The 19,787-nt window shown below is 36.1% G+C and overlaps 4 protein-coding genes across 4 annotated transcripts; 2 read left to right on the top strand and 2 right to left on the bottom strand.

Annotated features, from left to right (window-relative positions):
• Positions 1-912: 912 nt before the first annotated feature.
• LOC101267453 (TPR repeat-containing thioredoxin TTL1-like) lies at positions 913-4,025 on the bottom strand. Its single transcript, XM_019215887.3, has 7 exons — positions 3,439-4,025; positions 2,423-2,618; positions 2,171-2,349; positions 1,766-2,099; positions 1,510-1,687; positions 1,326-1,432; positions 913-1,250 (listed from the first exon to the last, which is right to left on the bottom strand). Exons 1-7 carry the CDS (start codon positions 3,813-3,815, stop codon positions 1,104-1,106), a joined length of 1,518 nt encoding a protein of 505 aa, XP_019071432.1. The 5' UTR covers positions 3,816-4,025; the 3' UTR covers positions 913-1,103.
• A 2,894-nt stretch (positions 4,026-6,919) lies between these two features.
• Positions 6,920-12,532, bottom strand: LOC101262359 (probable beta-1,3-galactosyltransferase 14). Its single transcript, XM_004248199.5, has 7 exons — positions 11,733-12,532; positions 10,136-10,288; positions 9,980-10,062; positions 9,761-9,860; positions 8,818-8,931; positions 7,908-8,050; positions 6,920-7,252 (listed from the first exon to the last, which is right to left on the bottom strand). The coding sequence occupies exons 1-7, from the start codon at positions 12,095-12,097 to the stop codon at positions 7,164-7,166; spliced, it is 1,047 nt and encodes a 348-aa protein (XP_004248247.1). The 5' UTR covers positions 12,098-12,532; the 3' UTR covers positions 6,920-7,163.
• Positions 12,533-12,748: 216 nt separating this feature from the next.
• Positions 12,749-15,507, top strand: LOC101262864 (uncharacterized). Its single transcript, XM_004248200.4, has 2 exons — positions 12,749-13,148; positions 14,410-15,507. The coding sequence occupies exons 1-2, from the start codon at positions 13,056-13,058 to the stop codon at positions 15,259-15,261; spliced, it is 945 nt and encodes a 314-aa protein (XP_004248248.1). The 5' UTR covers positions 12,749-13,055; the 3' UTR covers positions 15,262-15,507.
• A 352-nt stretch (positions 15,508-15,859) lies between these two features.
• LOC101263164 (multiple organellar RNA editing factor 8, chloroplastic/mitochondrial) lies at positions 15,860-19,693 on the top strand. Its single transcript, XM_004248201.5, has 4 exons — positions 15,860-16,415; positions 17,641-17,738; positions 17,860-17,925; positions 18,739-19,693. The coding sequence occupies exons 1-4, from the start codon at positions 16,033-16,035 to the stop codon at positions 19,365-19,367; spliced, it is 1,176 nt and encodes a 391-aa protein (XP_004248249.2). The 5' UTR covers positions 15,860-16,032; the 3' UTR covers positions 19,368-19,693.
• Positions 19,694-19,787: the final 94 nt, after the last annotated feature.

Genomic DNA, 19,787 nt, shown 5'->3' with positions numbered 1-19,787 from the left:
TTATCTCACTCTTACGTACACTTTTCACGTGTTCATGCAACTCAATTTCTTTTACAATATAATAATCTTCTCTGCGTTTTAAAAAGAGTAATTTAGTTTGATTGTCATAGAATTTGATGGAAAAAAATTGAATCTTATTATCACAAATTAAAATTATGTCAAAATATGTAACTTTTTCTTCGTTCAGTATTATTTGTCATGTTTTTATTTTTAGAGTCAAACTATAAAAAATTTGACTAATATTTTAAGATGTATTTTTTCGTCATATTAATATGCAAAAAAATTGCAATTTATAACACTTTTCATATAGTTTTAGAATATCTAATTTTTTTTTTAAAAAAATAATCGAATTATTGTGATCTAATTTAACTTTAAAAATTAGTCAAATTAACTTTCGAAAAGCGCAACATGACAAGTAAAAATGGACAAAGAGAGTATTATTCTTTAATCTTGTGATTTTAAACATTCCATGTAAAAAAATTAAAATTAAAATATTACCAATAATTATTGCCGTTAAAAGAAAAATCTTTTGCCACTAATAGTTCCTTTGTTGTAGTGTCAACTAAAATGGGTTGAGATTTATATAAATGGTCCTATTTCTGTTGTTGTTGTCTAACTTGGATTTCCGAATCCGAACATTGTAAAGTTAAAATCGTGAATTCGTCTGTAATCGAGAATGTATTTTATCAAGGACATTCTCCAAGATAAAAAGATGTGGATGTCTAGGATTTAAAGGTTAGTAACGTAGTCAAGCATCACAGCTCTGTAATTCGGATTAACGCTCGTTTATACAAATAACAATCTATGTTGCTCGTACTCTCCAAAACTAATACTTTTATTTCCTCTCCCTAATGTCGCTCGTTTGCCACGAATCCAAGATAGAGTAACACAGTCGAAGAAGATATAATAGAGTTGATCATCAACAACAAGAATACATCCAATGTAATTTCACAAGTCGCATAACGTACAAATGAATAGGGAAAAATGTATACATGTTATGATCTAGTTCCTCTAACTCCAACCAGCAACAGCAACTTTCTAACTCTAAAATGGAATCGGAGATAGGGAATGAAATGAACGAATAGACGAGGGTAAAATCCTTTCTAGATGGGATCGATGAGGTTGTCCTTAATCATGATCTCCAACACATCTAAAGTTGCGGTACCCACACGACTACCATCCTTGTAAAGCCTAAACCTAGGTAGTGTTGTAATGTTCTCTGCTGCAGCTCGGCTCTGTTCCACGACCACCTTCAGAAAAGACCAAATATAAATTAGTATGAGTATACTTCAGAAAAGCACAACGTGTTGCCTATGATTGTTTACCTTGAGAAAAATTACTGAAGGATATTTGGCGCTCAAGGTATCCATGACCGAGGACATCCATGCGTATTCTGGGTTGGTTAATTCATTGAAATAGACCACAGATTCACCTACATGGAGTACATAGTTGATCGAGTTACTACTGATCGAGTTACATACTGACTGATGCAGGATTTTTAAAGCCTACCAGATGCAATCACAGCCTGGAACTTCTCAACATCTGAAACCAACTCCACCTTCCCCTCTGGAGCTTCTCTGCGTAACTCAACTCGGGCATGGGATAAATTTGCAGCAACCTCTCGGTCACGTGGAAGTTCCTGCCGCAGAATCTCATAATCTCTCACAGCATCAGCCCATCTTTTCAGCTGTAATGCATCGCATACGATCAAATTTATGATTTTATCGAGAAAAAAGTAAGTGAAATGAACCAATTTATATCGCACCTTGATATTTGAGGCAGCTCTTAGGTGTAGAGCTTTAGCATATTGTGGCCAGTATAGGAGAGCACGGTTGCTATCAGCCAGAGATTTTTCCCACTCTCCAAGTTTAGACCAGCAAGCTGCTCTATTGTAGTAGAGAACTGGATTTGAAGGATCAACCCAGAGCCCTTCCCCATAAGAAGTACAAGCTTGTTCATATCTTTCGGAACAAAAATGCTCGTCGCCATGTTTATGAGCTTCAACCACCAGCCTAATGTTTTCGAGTTCATCAGTAACTTCATCATTTTGATTATCAATTTGTGCAGCTTTTTCAATGGCAGTAACCGCAGCAGCAAACCTGTAGATATTTATGATCATAATATGGCTGAACCTCTTTTGTTTCTATATACTACTACGTGCAATACTCACTTTCCAACACTGCTGTGAATCTGAGCTTGGACAAAGAATACGTATGCTTCAGAGACCATTCCAAAAATTTTTGACTGTCGTGCTGTGAATGGCTTATGCATCCTAGCTATATAAATCCACGTTTCAGCATACTCTATGTCGTTTAGCTTCAAATGAGCTTCCGCTCGACATGCAAATAGCTTCAAATGAATTTTCATTCGTCAGTCACAGAATGTACGTAACCACTAAATACAAAGAGATGCTTTCTTTTACCTGAGGAGATGAATCAGCTCCAGAAGTAAATGCTGCCTTAGATTCTATTTTCATAGTCGCCCAATCTTCAACTCTCCGGGCTTCAGTGCATTTGTTGATATGTTCCTTCACTGCCTCCAACTTCTGCGACGTTGCTTCATCTGGTTTGTGACCCAGGAAATATAAGTGATCTGTTGCATTTTCAACCTGTCCTAAACTGCATGTTTTACAGGAATTAGAGGGCAAAACACAATCAACACATATCCAGTTTTACATGAGCAAAGATAATCAAAGGCTTACCAAAGTAACAAAGAGGGGGAAAAGAAAGACTTCTCGGAGAACAATCGAACAAGAAAACAACGAATTCAGAAAATAAGTGCTCCCTTGCATTTTCAACCTTGTCCTAAACTGCACTTTTTACAGGAATTAGAGGGCAAAACACAATCAACACATATCCTGCATCCAGTTCTAGATTAGCAAAGCAACAAAGAGGGGGAAAAGGAAGACTTGAACAATCGAACACTAAAACAACGAAACAGAAAATAGCTCTGCAGCCAAACATATTCAGAAAATAGTTGATCAACACATATCCTGCATCCAGTTTGACATTAGCAAGTAACAAGGCCAACAAAGATAATCAAAGGCTTACCAAAGTAACAAAGAGGGGAAAAAGAAAGACTACTTCGAGAACAATCGAACAAGAAAACAACGAAACAGAAAATAGTTGATCAACACATATCCTGCATCCAGTTTTACATTAGCAAAGTAACAAAGAGGGGGACTTCTCGGAAAACAATCGAACAAGAAAACAACGAAACAGAAAAATAGTTGATCAACACATATCCTGCATCCAGTTTTACATTAGCAATGTAACAAAGAGGGGGACTTCTCGGAGAACAATCGAACAAGAAAACAACGAAACAGAAAATTGTTGATCATCACATATCCTGCATCCAGTTTGACATTTGTATGCAAATAACAATCAAGAAAGTTTTACATTAGCAAAAAACAAAGCAGAGTGACTGTATATCACTTACGAAAGTAACCAAAGTCCGAAATCGTGGCGTGGTTGATAACGTCTTGGAGCCAAATTAATAGCTAATTCAAATTCCGCCATTGCTTCCGGATATCGCATCAGACCAATCAACGCACCAGCTCTATTACAATGTAATTTACAATCGTCCGGAGTAATTGCAATAGCTTCTTCATAATATCTCAAAGCTTCATTATAATCTCTATTCACCAAACAATTATTCCCTATCTTATTCAACACTGCCGGACTCAACTGCTCCGGATAAACAGTAGCAGAACTACTTGAACTGTAACCAGATACCGATGCCGATCCTCCCCCATCTCTACATTCCTCATCAGCTGTAGACCTACCACCCGCCCTCTTTCTTCTAGAACCCGACATTGCAATAAGTAAATCAATCGACGAAAATGGGGAAAAACAGAATTTCTCTAAAACCCCATTAATCTCCTCTTCTACTAGAATGTGATTTTTGAACAATGTAGAGCTTCAATCTTGAACTGAGTTTTTCTGTAATCGAAAAATTGACTGAAACAGCTTTTCTGTAATCGAAAAATGTAAAGCAATCATCAACAAGAAAATGGGGGGGGGGGGGGGGGGGAAATGGGGTTCTCGTGATTTCAATGGTGGAAACAAAGAATGAATGTGAGCTTTTTCTAGAGAGAGAAACAAGCCATTTACAGAGAGCTTGTTGTTGAAGACGAAGAAGAAGAAGAAAGAAGAAATGAAGAAGAAAATAAGTCTTTTATTGCGGAGCTTTGTAAAAGTTGAATTACCATTTCGCCCCCAGTTGTCAATAAAATTCGATTGAATATAAATATTTTAATTACGTAATGGTACAATTGAGGTTCATTAAATTATCATTTTCTTATAAATGATTATATTGATATTGTTTTAAATCGTAATCGTAAATCTCATAATTGAAGAATTTGAAAAGGTCCGATATTAAAGGTCATTCATTACTTTAACGTAGAAATCAATTTCATAAATCATTTCTTAATTTTATTTACAAAAATGGAAACTCACAATAGGAAATCGAATTTATGAAAATTGCACAATTCAACACGAGAAGATAAGAGAGTTAGAATTTGCGCGTGACGATAACAAAAAAAATAATGAAAATTGATAATCAAGAAAGAAAACATAGCAGCGGAAAAAAGAGAGTAAATTTGATATACATTGAACAGTTTTATATTGATATGTTGTCGCTAACAATAACAAATTATTTTTTTTAGCATAATACATATATTAGACTTTAAATTTGACTTCAAAATTTAACTTTAACCTCAAACTTTCAAAATGCACAAATAGTCACTTTAACTATCCTATATTTCAACAAATAAACACGCGATTTTCGAAGTCAAAGTGCGTGGAGTGCAAACACTCCCACGTGTATTAATGAGTCAATCAGTGGCTGTCAACTAATTACACATTTTACACGTCTTTTTAAAAAAAAATATATATTTTACACATCATTTAGAAACTAAAAAAAATTATAAAAGAGATTCATTAAGGATAGAATTGTCATTTCAGCATTTTTTTTAACCATTGTGGGCCTCGAAAATTACCCCTCACTCGCTCAGAATGCGTGCATTTCACACATTTTGTCAGGTAGGACTCGCATTTTTATTTATTGTAAGATATGATAGTTAAAGTGTTTATTTGTGCACTATGAAAGTTTTAAATAAAAATTAAAATTTGAAGGCAAGTTTAGGATCCAATATATGTATTATGTGGGATTATTCCCACCAAATTATTGCTTCCCAAATCTATAGTTATTAGTGTTTTCAGACTGCTGATAGTTTAGAAAGGTGAGAGATTTCAAAAGGGATAAGACCTGTAAAACTTGAAATCAGACAAAACAAGATGCGTCAAATTTGAAAACTCACCAAATTTAGGTGAAATGAGCGATCCAGTGAAATCATTATTCGACAAATCAAGCCTTTTTAGATTGGAGAGTTGAAAGAGGCTACTATTGGAATGTAGCATGCCTCGAAGTTCGCTGCAACGGAGGTTAAGCGCAATCACTTGTCCTGTCATCTCGTCGCAATGAACTCCATCCCGTGAGCAACAATCCGTGCTCTTGTTCCATAAAGGAGTCCTTGGATATGACTGAATCTCTATGCCTGTACTTATGTTGTAAAAATAATCGGAAGCATTAGGATTAATGGTAAACATGTTCTTGAATTGTAGAAGACCAAGAGCTTGATCAAATGCACACTTTCAAAACTATTAACTCTCAAATGAGCTTCCGCTTGTTGGAATCGTGTATCATCAAAAATCTATGGAATGTAACACACGAAAATTGGCATATTTGGTTTTTCCTGTATTGAAGCTCGTTTGAACTTGAAAATGCGTATTTTTGCTCCTCGAGACCAAATCACGCCATTAATAAGGTTGTAATGGACGTCCATAAAAATTTTGCCAAAAAATAACAGGGATGATGTATCACCAAAAATCCATGGACTAAAATGAAAATTGTAAATTTGGTTTTTTCGCTTTGGGCTCGTTTAAACTTAAAATGCATTCTTTTTCCCCTTGGAAACAACTCATGTCGTTAATAAGGTCGTAATATACATCCATAAAAAATCCGGGTCAAAAATTAGTGGGATCACATATCATAAAAAATTCATGGACTATAACACAAAAAATAGGTAACTTTGATTTTTAGCGTTTTGAGGCTCATTTGAACTTGAAAATGCATCTTTTTGCTCTTCGGGGCCAACTCACACCATTAATAAAATTGTAATGGACTTCCATGAAAATTTTTAGCCAAAAATAAGTTGTGATGATGTATCCCCGAAAATCTATGGACTATAGCAAACAAAAATGGTAATTTAAATTTTTTCAACGCCTTCGTTTAAACTTGAAATACATTTGATTTCCCCTCATGACCAACTCACGTCATTAATAAGGTCGTAACTGACGTTCATGATAAATTTTGGCCAAATAAAGTCGGGATCACGTATCATCAAATTCATGGACTATACACAAATAATCGATAACTTTGATTTTTTCCGTATTACTTATTTGAACTTGAAAATGCGTCTGTTTACCTCTCAGAAACAATACACGCCATTCAATGATCTTAATAGACGTCTATGAAAATTTTTCAAAAATTGATATATTTAGTTTATCCTGCATTGTGGCTTGTTTGAACTTGAAAATATGTGTTTGCCCCTCCGGACCAACTCACACCATTAATCGCATCGCAACAGACTTTCATGAAAAATTTTGGGCAAAAAAATGCGGAATTCTGTATGACAAAAAATTCATGGGACTATTAAGCATAAGAACATTGGTAAATTTAGTTTTTCCCGCATTTGAACTCGTTTGAACTTGAAATTAATCTATTTAACACTCGGGACCAACTCACGCCAGTAATTAGGTCATTACAAACGTCCATGAAAAGTTTTGATCAAAACCAAGTCGGGGTCACGTATCACTAAAAAATCATTGACTATATTCACAGACCAAACTCAAGAGAGTTGCAAATTGAAAAAATCTCCTTTACTATCAAAGTTCCGATCGCCTTGTGCAACAATGGTACAACAACAACTATGTCTCAATCCCGAGCAAGTTGAATTCGGCTATATGAATCATCTATCAGTATCAATGTCACTCTATTTAAGTTTTGTGCAACATCAATATTATACTTCTTATATCTATATATCTCATGAATGACTGGCTTACAAAATGCACATGTGACTTCCAGTTGATCGATCAAGACCATCAATCATCTTCTGATGGTAGAGTTGGACTCTTTGAGCAGACATCGTTTGCATGGAGTTCCAACATTTTCTTCTCGGGATTACACAGACCTAGAGGATAAAATGAATAAAACGCGGTTTGTTAGATAGTTGAAAAGAACCAAGGAGAAATGTTGTCAGTGTCTGAAATATTATCAATGGCATCTAGCTGGTTCAATGGAGCGTTAGTAATCGCACTTGATACCATTAACCATACTCAACGAATTTGGAGCATCTCAGACGATTCATAGAGATCAATGATGAAAAAAGAAACAACTGTGGAAATGCATTAACAAATAACTAGGCAGTGTATTTGTTAGGCTTGGAACATAATCACGTCACAAGATTGTTACCCTTACCATCACTAATATATTTCATAAGCTAATAATAAAAAAGGGCAGCCAGGTGCATTAAGCTCTTGCTATGCACGGGGTCTGAGGAAGGCCGGACCACAAGGGTCAATAGTTCACAGTCTTACCCTGCATTTCTGCAAGAGGCTGTTTCCACAGCTCGAAGACTCCTCTTCAACTTCACCATAAGCTAATAACGCATGCTGGACATTTTTTCCTAGCAATATGTGCAATGAACCACGTGTAGGAAATACACATGAAATCAAACAATTTTTCATCCGCAAGCAAAAACACTATTTTCTATTTCGTCAACACAAATTTACACACCACGAGAGCACCTATGAGTGTTGCTCTTAATGAAAAACTGAGGGACAGACCTGAACACTTTGGAATATCCCACACAGCAATAGATGATTCTGTACACTCTGGTTGACATAGTTGCTTATTATTCTCATGATCGACATTCATTGCAAGCATCCAGGCTCCAATGGTAACATCCTCATTGCTAAACATTCGGAAACTGAGAATTCACAGAAAAAGGAGAGAACTAATGAGCTTTCACTCCTTCGACTTCAAAAGAAACAGACACAAAAGGCTCAATAAAATACAGAAAATGAATCCCAGAAACACTGTGACGTGAAGCAAAATTTAAAGACTGTAATGTGAAAGGATATAGCCAGCTTTTTACCATAAAGATCTTGTGTTTAGTCTAGACTTTTAATCTTCCAAATGCCAATAGACGTTATCAACTTGAAGAATTATAAGAGCAATTTCTAGTTGCTGAAATCTACTGAAAAATGTCTTTATCTATGATAATTCTAGTTTTACATAAAAATCATCTCATCATGTCAAAGAAGTTGCCAACACATCCTCCTTTTTCCTTGTATATTAACAATGATCGACTTCCAATTAGTAACCTTAGCTTAGATGAAACAAGCTACTCCATTAGTCACATCATTTAAAATTTTGTATACTCAGACTGTTGCCTTATGATCAGAACGCATTCTAACTACAGCAACTTGAAGTTTCATGTTACCTGCACGGCAAGCTAATTTCAAGACCTACTTACTCAACAAGGACAGAAAATAATAACCATTACTCAAGTTGGAGAAAAACAGAAGCAGCATTACATGAATAGTTAGCAGATGTTCTTGAATTAAGTCTTACATCATTCACAACAAACACTTCCACCTAACTGTTATAGAACATACGCACTTTGTAGGGTGGCAAATAAATCACTTCAGAACAGATGAGAGACATAAATATTTAATAAAAGCACACACTTGCCTGTTGTTCCTCAGGGCAACCAAACTTGCAACAACATCAGCAGAAAGAGCATAAATAGGACCATAAGCATGCAGAAAATACTCCTTCCCCAGAATAGATGAAAGTGGTTCATACCTGTAGCAGTTGAACAGATTCAATGAGACAATACTGAAGATAAGAACAACAATAATCCTGTAATTGAAAGGACAATTTTTCTTCACATTTAGTCATTGATATGCATTTATCTACATGTTCTTTTCCTCAACATTATCACTAGCTTCATGGCATATATAAACAAGCATAAGCTGCTAATGATCATTCTTTTGGTTGGTTGCTAATGACCATTGTGTTCTCAAAATAAATAAATAAGAGGACAAGATACATAATTATAAAAATACAATGTATTGCTGTGTTATTATTATGCATTACTTAATTTCCACCATAAAATTTGTGCCTTGCTTTTGTTTTCTTTTTCTGTTTTGGTTCTCCTCCAATTTAGCACGTATTGATCTTCTCATTTTTGATGACCGGGAAATCTCTCTCAGCCAAATCTGTTGGACCAACCGCAACATTTGAAACTTGTAATGGTTCCACCTCCCTACTCTTCTCCACTTAACTAACAGGCTTAGTTAGCATGGCGTAGGGGTTGAACCTGTGACCTACATCACAAGTACCTCAACCTTAGCCACTTGACTAAGCCTGGGGGCATTTAGCACATTTTGATATTTCACTCTTTATCACTAGAAATATAGAGAGTAAGTTGCAATCTTAATGACATCCAGTATGAATCATGTCTATAAAAATATCATTTTTGAACCCCCCCCCCCCTTTCTTAGTAGTCCTGCCAAGTAAACTTTAGGATAATCAACTTGGAATTTTTTTCATATGTTAGCAAATAAACTTGAAAAAATTATGTTGCCAATTATACAAGTATATAGGAAGCTCCTATCAGAATCAGACTAACCATTTGAGCTTGGGGTCAGTGAAAACTGGACCCTTTTTCATACATCCAAGGTATGTTTGTGAGTGAGACCGCTCTTTGGCCAAGAGTAATGAAAGGCGATCTGTTTACGGAATATCAAAGCAACATGAGATCATAAAAAGTTACAGTAGCATAGAAATCATAACAGAGTACCTCAATTAAAGAACAATAATAATAACAAAGCATCAGAATTCTAGCTACCTGGCCGTAAATATATGTCATCATCAGCTTTAACATAGAACTCGGAATCATAAAGTGCATAGGCCGCCTTGAAAAAGGCTAATCTGTAAAAGCATCTTGGTGTAAGTGTAAATCACAAACAGAAGAAACTAATGAATAATAAATGTCAGAACTAACGTTTTGTATGGGAGCTTACTGTACTCTTCTTCAATGTCCAATAGTACAAAATCATCATATTCTGCTACCTCTTTCTTAAGTGCTGACATCTTGGATTTATCACTTGTTCTGCCAATAACAAATCTAAAAGCCAAGCCAGTGGCTTCTTCTAACCTGCAAATTTTTTTTAGCTGGTTCAGCAAAATTCACAAATCTAGGGTAGTACAAATAAACATAAAAGTAATTTGCAGGCCAATACACATGGTTATTGCAAAAACAAGTGAACCTTTAAAAAATAAAAACTACAGAGGAAGAGATACAAGTTTGAAGTTGTTCGTTAGAAAAACAACAACTTCTGCTTAAGAAGTGCCTGAATGATTAACTATCTTCCAGCCAGTAAGTTCTTCCGTTCTCCTTTGTCTTAAACTTAACGACTTTGCAGAAAGCATTTAGTCACATTCCATTCATATTCCATTTTCGCGTGCATTATATAAGCTAATAATCTACAACATATTGGTCATTTTCCAGTAAGTTCTTGCTGGTCAAGTTTCAGGACAGTCAGATCACGCAAGCATGTGACAAATGATTCAGAGAACATGAAATAATTAATTTTTTGAATCAAATTTATGGAAACCACACCCATATAGGGTGTCTTCCATGATACCATATTAGTGGTGAGAACATGAAATTATTCAAAATATATCTTCATTATGGTTAGGAAGGCAACAAACAATACATTAAGTAGTCCCACCACATCGTCCAAAAACAGTTTAAGACGTACTTTTCATTTTATAACAACAATGATAACCCTTACACTGTAAATATTACTACTGCAACTTCGTCCCTAAAGCTACATTAACTCAAAGAACCTGACCTTTTGTTCTCAAAAGGAAATCGAAGCTAGTTTTCACTTTCAAAACTGAAGTTAAACTCTATCAATCAGTCAATCAACTACACTCAATTCAAGCTAGTTGGGGTTGGCATATATGAATCAATTCTGCTCAACTAAGATCCAAGTGCAATTTAAGATCTGAAACTAAACTCTTCCCATTGTCCAACCCCGTAGAATTAGTCTACGTGAGCACAAATTGGTCCAGATACCATAGTTATCAATAAATATGAACTGAAACTTAAATCTTACACACTATCAACCCACATTCTGTAAATATTCCTACTTCAACTTGAAGTTGCTCACGAATCAAAGTGTGAATGTCCCTTCGAAGTCTCGCACTCGTCCCCTAAAGCTGCGTAAACTCAAAGAAGCCCCCTTTTTGTATTAAAAAAGCAAATGACGCTACTTTTCACTTTCAAAACTAAAGCTGGAGTAGAGAGAGTTAAAATCTATCAATCAGTCAAAAATCAACTGCACCTCAATCCAAATTAGTAGAGCCTACTCTACTTGTGGGATTACACGAGATATATTGTTGTTGTCCAGCAATCTATGATCCGAGACTAAAATCTTTCCATCTGTCCAACCGTATAAACTTAGTCTAGGTGCGTGCAAGCTAGTCTAGATATCACGGCTATCAAGGAAAAATGATCTGAAACTTAAATCTTACACAATATCCTCAACAGAGATAAAAGATTATTTACATATAGATAGAAAAAAAAGATATACTTTTGAAGCCCATTGTGATCAGATGGAAACCAAGTCCGGCGCAACGATCTCCGGCGAGCAACCGATCCAAACCCAGTCTGAATTCCAACAAAACCCATCACTTTATGCCTCTTATACCCTCCACCAGTAACCCCAATCCCATTTTCTTCCCTACTCATCACATTCCTATCCCAAGCAACTGAAACAGATCTGGGTTCAGCATATTTACAGCTGTCACCAAAACCCCTCCTCGAAATCGCAATAAACCCGAACAAAAACCCAGCAAAACCAATTAGACAACATAGAATCAAGATTTTCGATCTACGGGAATGGTAAAAGTGCGAATAGGATGATCTAGCAGTGAAAATTTTTGGGTTTGAAGGCATTTCTACGCAAATGGGGTTGTTGAAAATCTGAAAAAAGATTCAAGAATCGAATTACACAAACTGATTGCTGCAGATTTCTACTGAATTGAACTGAATACTCATCAAAATGTATATTGAGCTGACAGTTTGTTGGAATGGTTTTTACTTGTAACCTCTAGTGTTAGTTGGAGATTACAAAAGCATAAGCAAATCTCATTTTAGTTATTAGGTTTTCGTGAACTCGCTCTTGCTATTCTAGATCCGTCTCTAAATTCTCGAAGAATATAATGAAAAAATTTTATTGTAAAAGAGTTAATGATATAGTAGTATTTATTGATGAGACTCGAGGTGGAGTTAAGGTGAGATTTAAAGTTAAAAGATAAATTTTGGAGTCAAAAGATTTTAAGATAGGATTTTAAAGAATGCAAGTTCGATTAGGTGTGGACATTTCGGTTTGGGCTTTCAAATTTCGAATTTGATAATTTGTATTTAAAAATAGAGATCAAATATCTTTTTTTTTTAATTTTGATTTAGTAATTCGATAAACGGTAAATTAAATTTCAATTGGGTATTTCTTTAATCATATATGGGCTTAGTTCCTTTTTTCTTCAACATATGTAAATTTTAGACTTGTTTCGAAATTGATATTACGACATATGATTCTTTCAGTATAAATCTATTTAAAAAAATTTACGAAATTTTCAATCAACATGCTCAAATGCCAACCATGGTCGGTAGATACGCAAAAATTTAAATACTATTTATAACAATTACATATTCGATATAACCCCCGAGAGACTATTTCCGACTAGATTAGATGCGATGAGCACCGGGCCTACATGAACAAAGAATTTTCAAGCCCGAACTTTGATGTCAGGCCCAAACATGCATTCTCTCCGAGCCCATTTAGGCCCGTTTCCGTTCTTCGATCCCCTTTTGGGTCTCCACGACCAATAATTCACTTTCACTTTTGCTTCTGATGGCGTCTCCAAACCCTCACAGTTCGCCGCCCGTCGCCGTTGACCAACGCCGCCTTCAATTTACTCCGGTTGATTTACCTCTCACTCCGCCGGTAAGTACTCCTCTTCGTCACTGTTGCTCGGAGCTTTTTGTGTTTTAGAATGACAACTTCAAGTGATAAAAACTGAGTTCTAAATCTAATGTTTATACATTTTTAATGAATTTCTTTGCACAAATACACTAATGGATCTTCATTTTGAAGACGAAAAGTTCTGTATCTCTGCTTGAGTTGATGTTGATTAAAAGAGTTTGTTTTTATGCTTTGTGTATCTCTCGAGTTTGTTTGATTGATTCAATCTGTGTCCTTGCTGATAGACGTCGAATTTGCACACTGATGATTCATGGAAACTTAGCTTAAAGTAGAATTCAGCTAGTTTTGGAGCTTCTAGTGATGAATTTGGGATTCTTCGATGAGCTTATTCGGGGTTCCATTGAAAAAGGAGGTTGTAGATTTAAATATTAAGTTCGAAGAGTCACTTTTGTCGTAGCACGGGAGTGAAAAAAGTTAAATTTTTTTGGTCTAACCATCTGGTATCTGAAGCACCCTTGCCCGACTGATCTCTATTCGCGCTGGAAAGACTAAATGGGTAAAGTACACTCTACTAAGAAGTTCTTGATTCCCAGTCTCTGAAATGATAATGACGGACACATTAGATGGCAAATGTTTTTTCTTAGAGGCTACTTTGATACAGTATGTTTCTTTAGGATTTCCATCTTGCTGAGCCGTGGGACTAATGTATACTGAAGAATTTAAAATCTTAGCATTATTTAGACATGTCATCAATCAGTCTATTAATTGGATTCGTTGCTGATGACTAAGACTAAAATGGTAGCCCGGTGTACTAAAGCTCCCACAATCTCTGAGAAATACAAAAGAATGCAATGTGTTGTAGCTAGTGATTTGCCAAGCTTGATCCTTGCTTAGACAAAACTTTAAGCCGAACTCTTTGAAGTACCTGATTATAGTCTATTCAGTGCTTGACAAGGTGTGATACAATAATTCTCAAAAAGACAATGGTTGGTCATATTGATATGCTATCATGTATCCACTTTAAAATGTGTCTGCAGCTTCCGTTTCTTGGACATGGTGTTGAATTATAGGATCTTCAAAATGACCTGTTGTTGCTAATATTTTGTTATATGAATTTATGCATGTTGTTGACATTCAGATACAGACATATAAAGAGCTCAAAGTTTGGGTTTACACTTTTGAAATTGAGACTTGTGTGATTTCATGTAAATGTTTAACGTGCATCAGCTGCGTTGGATTTCCTTCGTTGATTCATATTTGTGAAGTGTTTGCTTTTATTTAGATGGCAGATGCTATTCCTGAGGGTATTGTAGATCTAACCAGTCTGACTGAAGCAAGCACAGGCGAGAAGCGAAAAAGAGAAGGAAGATTAAGATCTAGAGTTTGGCAACACTTTACAAAGCTAATAAAGGAGGATGGAACTTGTGACAAATGCAAGTGTAATCATTGCCACAAAATTTTCACTTCTTCAACCCGAAGTGGAACAACTCATTTGCTTCGTCATATAAGTGAAGGAATATGCCCAGCATTTAAGAAAGTCAAAAAGGAGAACTCACCATCAATTTTCAGCTATATAGGTGGTAGCATAGACCGAAAAGTTGGTATTAACCCTTGGAAGTTTGATCAAGAACTAGGTCAAGCATCTTTTGAACAGTCAATTGACGCTCACGATGACTTGTTGCCATTGGGGTTAGATGATATTGAACGTCAAACATGCACTGCATCAGAAAGTGATTATGTCAGCCAAGCATCAATGCCTGTATTTTCAAAACTTCCTCAACAACCTGCTGTGAAGTCCCATCCTATTTCAGAACCATGGATGACTGAGTTGAAGGCTTGTGTAGGTAAACTCGTTGAACTCACAAACGGAGGAGTTTCAAAGCCTACTAGCGCAGATAACAAGACTTGTGTAGCTGTTACTACTCCCGATCTCTCTATAACTTCTGTTGTTAAGTGCTTGAATGAGATGGAGGATATCCCACAATCAAGTGCAATGTATTTAGATGCTTTGGATCTCGTAAGGGATCCAGAAGAACGAGAGTGTTTCATCTGTTTAAACCCAGAGCCGCGTAGGAGATGGCTGCAAAGGATGTTGCACCGTCGCTTCCCCTTGCGCTATAGCACTGATGTTTGAGCAACTGTAAGTAATCAACACAATCTGCTCGTGGAGGATCACAACATTTACTCAAGAACAAGGGAGATATCGTTTAACAACCGCACAAGGTCTTCTCATGAATACTTGTTTTTTATGTCAAAGGTAACTTGACCAAGCTCTGATTATCCATGACCTTATGTTGTAGTACTCTACTTATTGAAAGTTCAAACAGGAAATGTAAAGTTGTACTACAATAATTATAAATAAACATATATTTGTTCGACACACTATTGTTATCAAATGGCTAAAAGAGCACAATCAATGCTTTTTTTTTTTGGATTTTGGTTTTCGTTCGCTGTTTGGAGCTTGCATTGAAACCTTCTACTAAGTTCAGATTACGCACTACATGATCCATTTAAGGTTAGCGCTTCTGATAGAATTTTCTTCATATCTAGCTCAAACTCGAAACCTTTAGTCAAGGATAGTACAATTTTACTATTGTAACATACTGATGTAGTTTCACAAAGTTGGATATAGTTACAAAAATCAAGAAACTATACGAGCAATCAACGAATACAAAAGTAAAGTATAGTTCCACAAAGTTGGATATAGTTACAAAAATTAAGGAACTATACTAAAAGTGTGTCATATAAATTGGACGAGAAAAATAGTTTTGATGATATTTTGGAAAATGAAATTATAACAAATAGGAATGATACACGTGTCTTTTGATAAACCCCATTTGGCTCACTCATATTATATAAAACCCTTTCACCTCCTTCACTTTCTTTTTTAGGGTTTTTGGCAGAAATGGCGACTCGTTATCTTACTCGTTCTCTACTCACTACTCTCTCTCGCTCATACACTACTCTTTCTCTCTCTACACCTCTTCCATCTTCTTTCTCTCTCCTCCGTTTTCGTCCTCTCATCGCCGTCGCAGCGAATCTTCGAACATTTACTCCGGCGACGTTAACGGCGGCGACGTCGTTTAGAGGTTTCGCGACTCGTCAAACGTCGTCGTCGTTGAATGACCCGAACCCGAACTGGTCTAATCGTCCACCGAAGGAGACGATTTTGCTTGATGGATGTGATTTTGAGCACTGGCTTGTTGTGATGGAGAAGCCTGAAGGTGATCCTACAAGAGATGAGATTATTGATAGTTACATCAAAACTCTTGCTACGATTGTCGGAAGGTTCGAATTGAAATTTTTTTGTATTTTGTTTTGTTGTTTGCATCAATTCGTTGTACATAATGCTCTGTAGTTACTGCTTTCATTTCTAAAATGCTTTATCTAAGCTGAGGGTTAAGGCTAAGGTCCAGGTACCGTACACTCTAAGCTTCTCATGCTCCACCTATGGGATTAGACTTGTTATTCTGTTGTTGTTGTCTATAGTGCTATGCATTCAAATTGCCGACACAAATTTGTTAGAGATTTAAGGCATATTAGCTTGTGAGGACTGCTAGTGTGTTGAGATGTTTAGTTGATCAGAAATGGAGAGGAGGACATATGAATTTGTGTCTGTAGAAAAAGTAGAGAACTTGGGAATCCTTAATTGTTCGTTTTAAAAAAATATTTTTTATTACATCATAGGTAGGGAAGGGGAAACAAGAGAGGGCATTACAAGGTGGGGAATTGAATCCTCATTACCAAGTTGAAAGATCAGGTAGCCATCCAAATGTGATCCACTTGGTTGGTTTTAGAAGACAAATTATTGAGTGTAAGTATAAAACATGTCAAATGGAGCAGAATGGATATTGAGGAGTCATAGAGCTACCCCTAACTATAGCTTGTGATTGAGGCTTAGTTGTTTGTGTGTTACTCTAAATAGTTTAAGCAACATGCCTGTAATGATCTGCAGTTCTGTTTTTTATCTGAAATCATTGGATCATCAATCAAGCCACTTCTCAATCTCTAGCTAGTTTGTATCTGCAGTATGAATCCTTTTGATAGTAAATAATCCTGAACAATACATTTTTCTAAACCATGAGATATATTGGCAGCTCCCAATCATTTGATTGGGCTGCATATTCCCCTATGTGAGCAGCTAACTTATGTAATGATTAATTGGTCAGAAATTGAAATATTACGAAAGGAAAAGGGTCGAGTTTGTATGTCTGGAGATAATGTTGAGAATTTGAGAATCTTTTAATATTAGTTTTAGAAGGCAAACTATTAAGTGTTTTTTATGAAATAGGGTTTAAATTAATCGGAGTGGATATTGAGAATTCATGTAGCTAATCCCAACTAGTTGTTGTTTGCTTTAAAAATAGTTTTAAGCAATCTTCCTGTATAATAAAAGTGGGTCATTTGCTGATGGGATACTCACAGACTGTATGAGTTCGTGGGCTTGTGAAATACTTTTGAAGAAGTTTAGTTAATTACCGTGGAGGATTTATATGATTAATACACCTTGCAGTGAGGAGGAAGCAAGAATGAAGATCTACTCTGTCTCGACAAGACATTACTTTGCATTTGGAGCTCTTGTATCCGAAGAACTTTCTTACAAGCTCAAAGGTTGATGCATTTTTAGCATCCTTTTCCATTAATTTTTTTTTGGTTGTATCTTGATCTTATCCAAGTATTTTTTAATGGTAACGAGGTGAAACTAAGCATTCTTTCCTTCATCCATGTACAGAATTGCCGAAGGTTAGATGGGTGCTTCCTGATTCCTACCTGGATGTTAAAAATAAAGATTATGGAGGTAGGTAGTGACTAGTATTTTTTGTCACACAATTCTTGTGAATTTATATGATCTTTTTAAAAAAAAAAACTTCAAGTGAGTAGTATGTGATCAATAACAAAACTCTAGGTACTTGCTCCTGCCTAATAGACTTTGAAGTGATTTCTTTCTTCAATTATGTTTCTCTGCGTGAATTCACTTCCGATCTGCTGGATTTGCTTTCCTGTCCATTTCCTTTACATATGTAACTTTTGTGTAATCCTATTTTGTGCTACATAGTTTAAGTGTCGTGGAGATATTAAAATTTCCATTTGACTAGTATATGCCATCCTCTTAATGAGGAGTTAAAGTACTAGCTAATAAAATTCCAAAATAGTAGCAAAAATTTGATCAGGAATACTGTAGTTCTCTGCAGTTGTTAAATGAAATTGAATCCTTGTAAATGTTACTAGTGTCAAAAAAAGAAAAAGGAAAAGAAATTGAATCCTTGAAGTTTGTCAAAGTTAGCATGAAGTACTGTTATTAGTTGAAGTATGTCAAGGAATGTCCCAAGATAGAAAATGTCGAATGAATTGAGACCAGGAGATTATTGGAGAAATACAGTTGAAAATATGAAATGGTCGATTCTGAACAGTTAATTCATTTATGATTTAATACACATGATAAATTTATTTTGTGAGCAATGATGGTACAAGAAAAATTTATGAGAAATTCAACCTTGGCATTTGCATGAAGAAGGAACTTTCATACATGTCTATCTTGCCCTGTTCTGATATAATTATGTTCTCTTCTGGTACCACCAGTATTGTATGACTTATGTGGTGCATGTTGCAGGAGAACCTTTTATTAATGGGCAGGCTGTACCCTATGACCCGAAATACCACGAGGAGTGGGTGAGGAACAATGCCCGAGCTAATGAGAGAAACAGACGTAATGACCGACCTCGTAACTTTGATAGATCCAGAAATTTTGAGAGAAGAAGAGAGATGCAGAACCCTGGATCCAGTATGGGTGGTGGACCTCCCAATATGAGAAATGCTCCACCCCCTAACATGGGTGGAATGCAGCAGCAGCAGCAACCTAACATGGGCGGAATGCAGCAGCAGCAACCTAACATGGGAGGTATGCACCAGCAACAGCAGCCCAACATGGGCGGGATGCACCAGCCTGGCATGGGAGGGCCACCGCCTAACTATGGTGGAGGGCCTCCCAGAAACTATGGTGGAGCACCTCCCAATAACTATGGTGGAGCACCAAACAATCAATATAATGGTGGACCAAACAATGGGGGCGGCATGCCTTACCAAACAGGTCCAGGACCAAACCAGAACTATGCATCTGGTGGAAACCATTATCAGAACCCAAATATGCCCCCTCCAAGTCAGAACTATGCTCCGAATACGCCTGGTGGAAACCTTCATCAGAATCAAAACATGCCTGGAAGAGATCCAAATTATCAATAGGCCGCGCTGTAGATACGTATGGAATTTGTATTTCTAAAATTGTACTGCACCGAAGTCATAATCGTGGTTGAATAGGATGTTTGTTGCTCTTAGTAGTTGAATGTGCAATAAGATATGCATGCCTGATAGTATTTTCATTGCAATGCTACTATTTCAACATCCTTTCAGTTTATCGATGAATGTTATAATTTCATATGGTGAATGGTTAAGGCATCATTGCAGGTAGTGTTTGTGTCTTCGCACGATTATGACAATGTTGTAATGTATAATATGATCTTATATTTCGAATTCATAAATTTCAAATAAATTGCCAAGTCATTTTCTTATAGGATCCGTCTCATATATGAATTAAGGAATTTTTTGAGACAGTCTCTACTTTTTTAGGATATAAATACGGTTTGTTTACTCATTATCCTTTTC

This window comes from Solanum lycopersicum, chromosome 10, assembly GCF_036512215.1.
Source record: "Solanum lycopersicum chromosome 10, SLM_r2.1".
In the NCBI taxonomy this organism is placed as follows: domain Eukaryota; kingdom Viridiplantae; phylum Streptophyta; class Magnoliopsida; order Solanales; family Solanaceae; genus Solanum; species Solanum lycopersicum.
The sequence above is the reverse complement of the archived record's forward strand: the minus strand, read 5'-3'. Positions and strand labels throughout refer to the sequence as shown.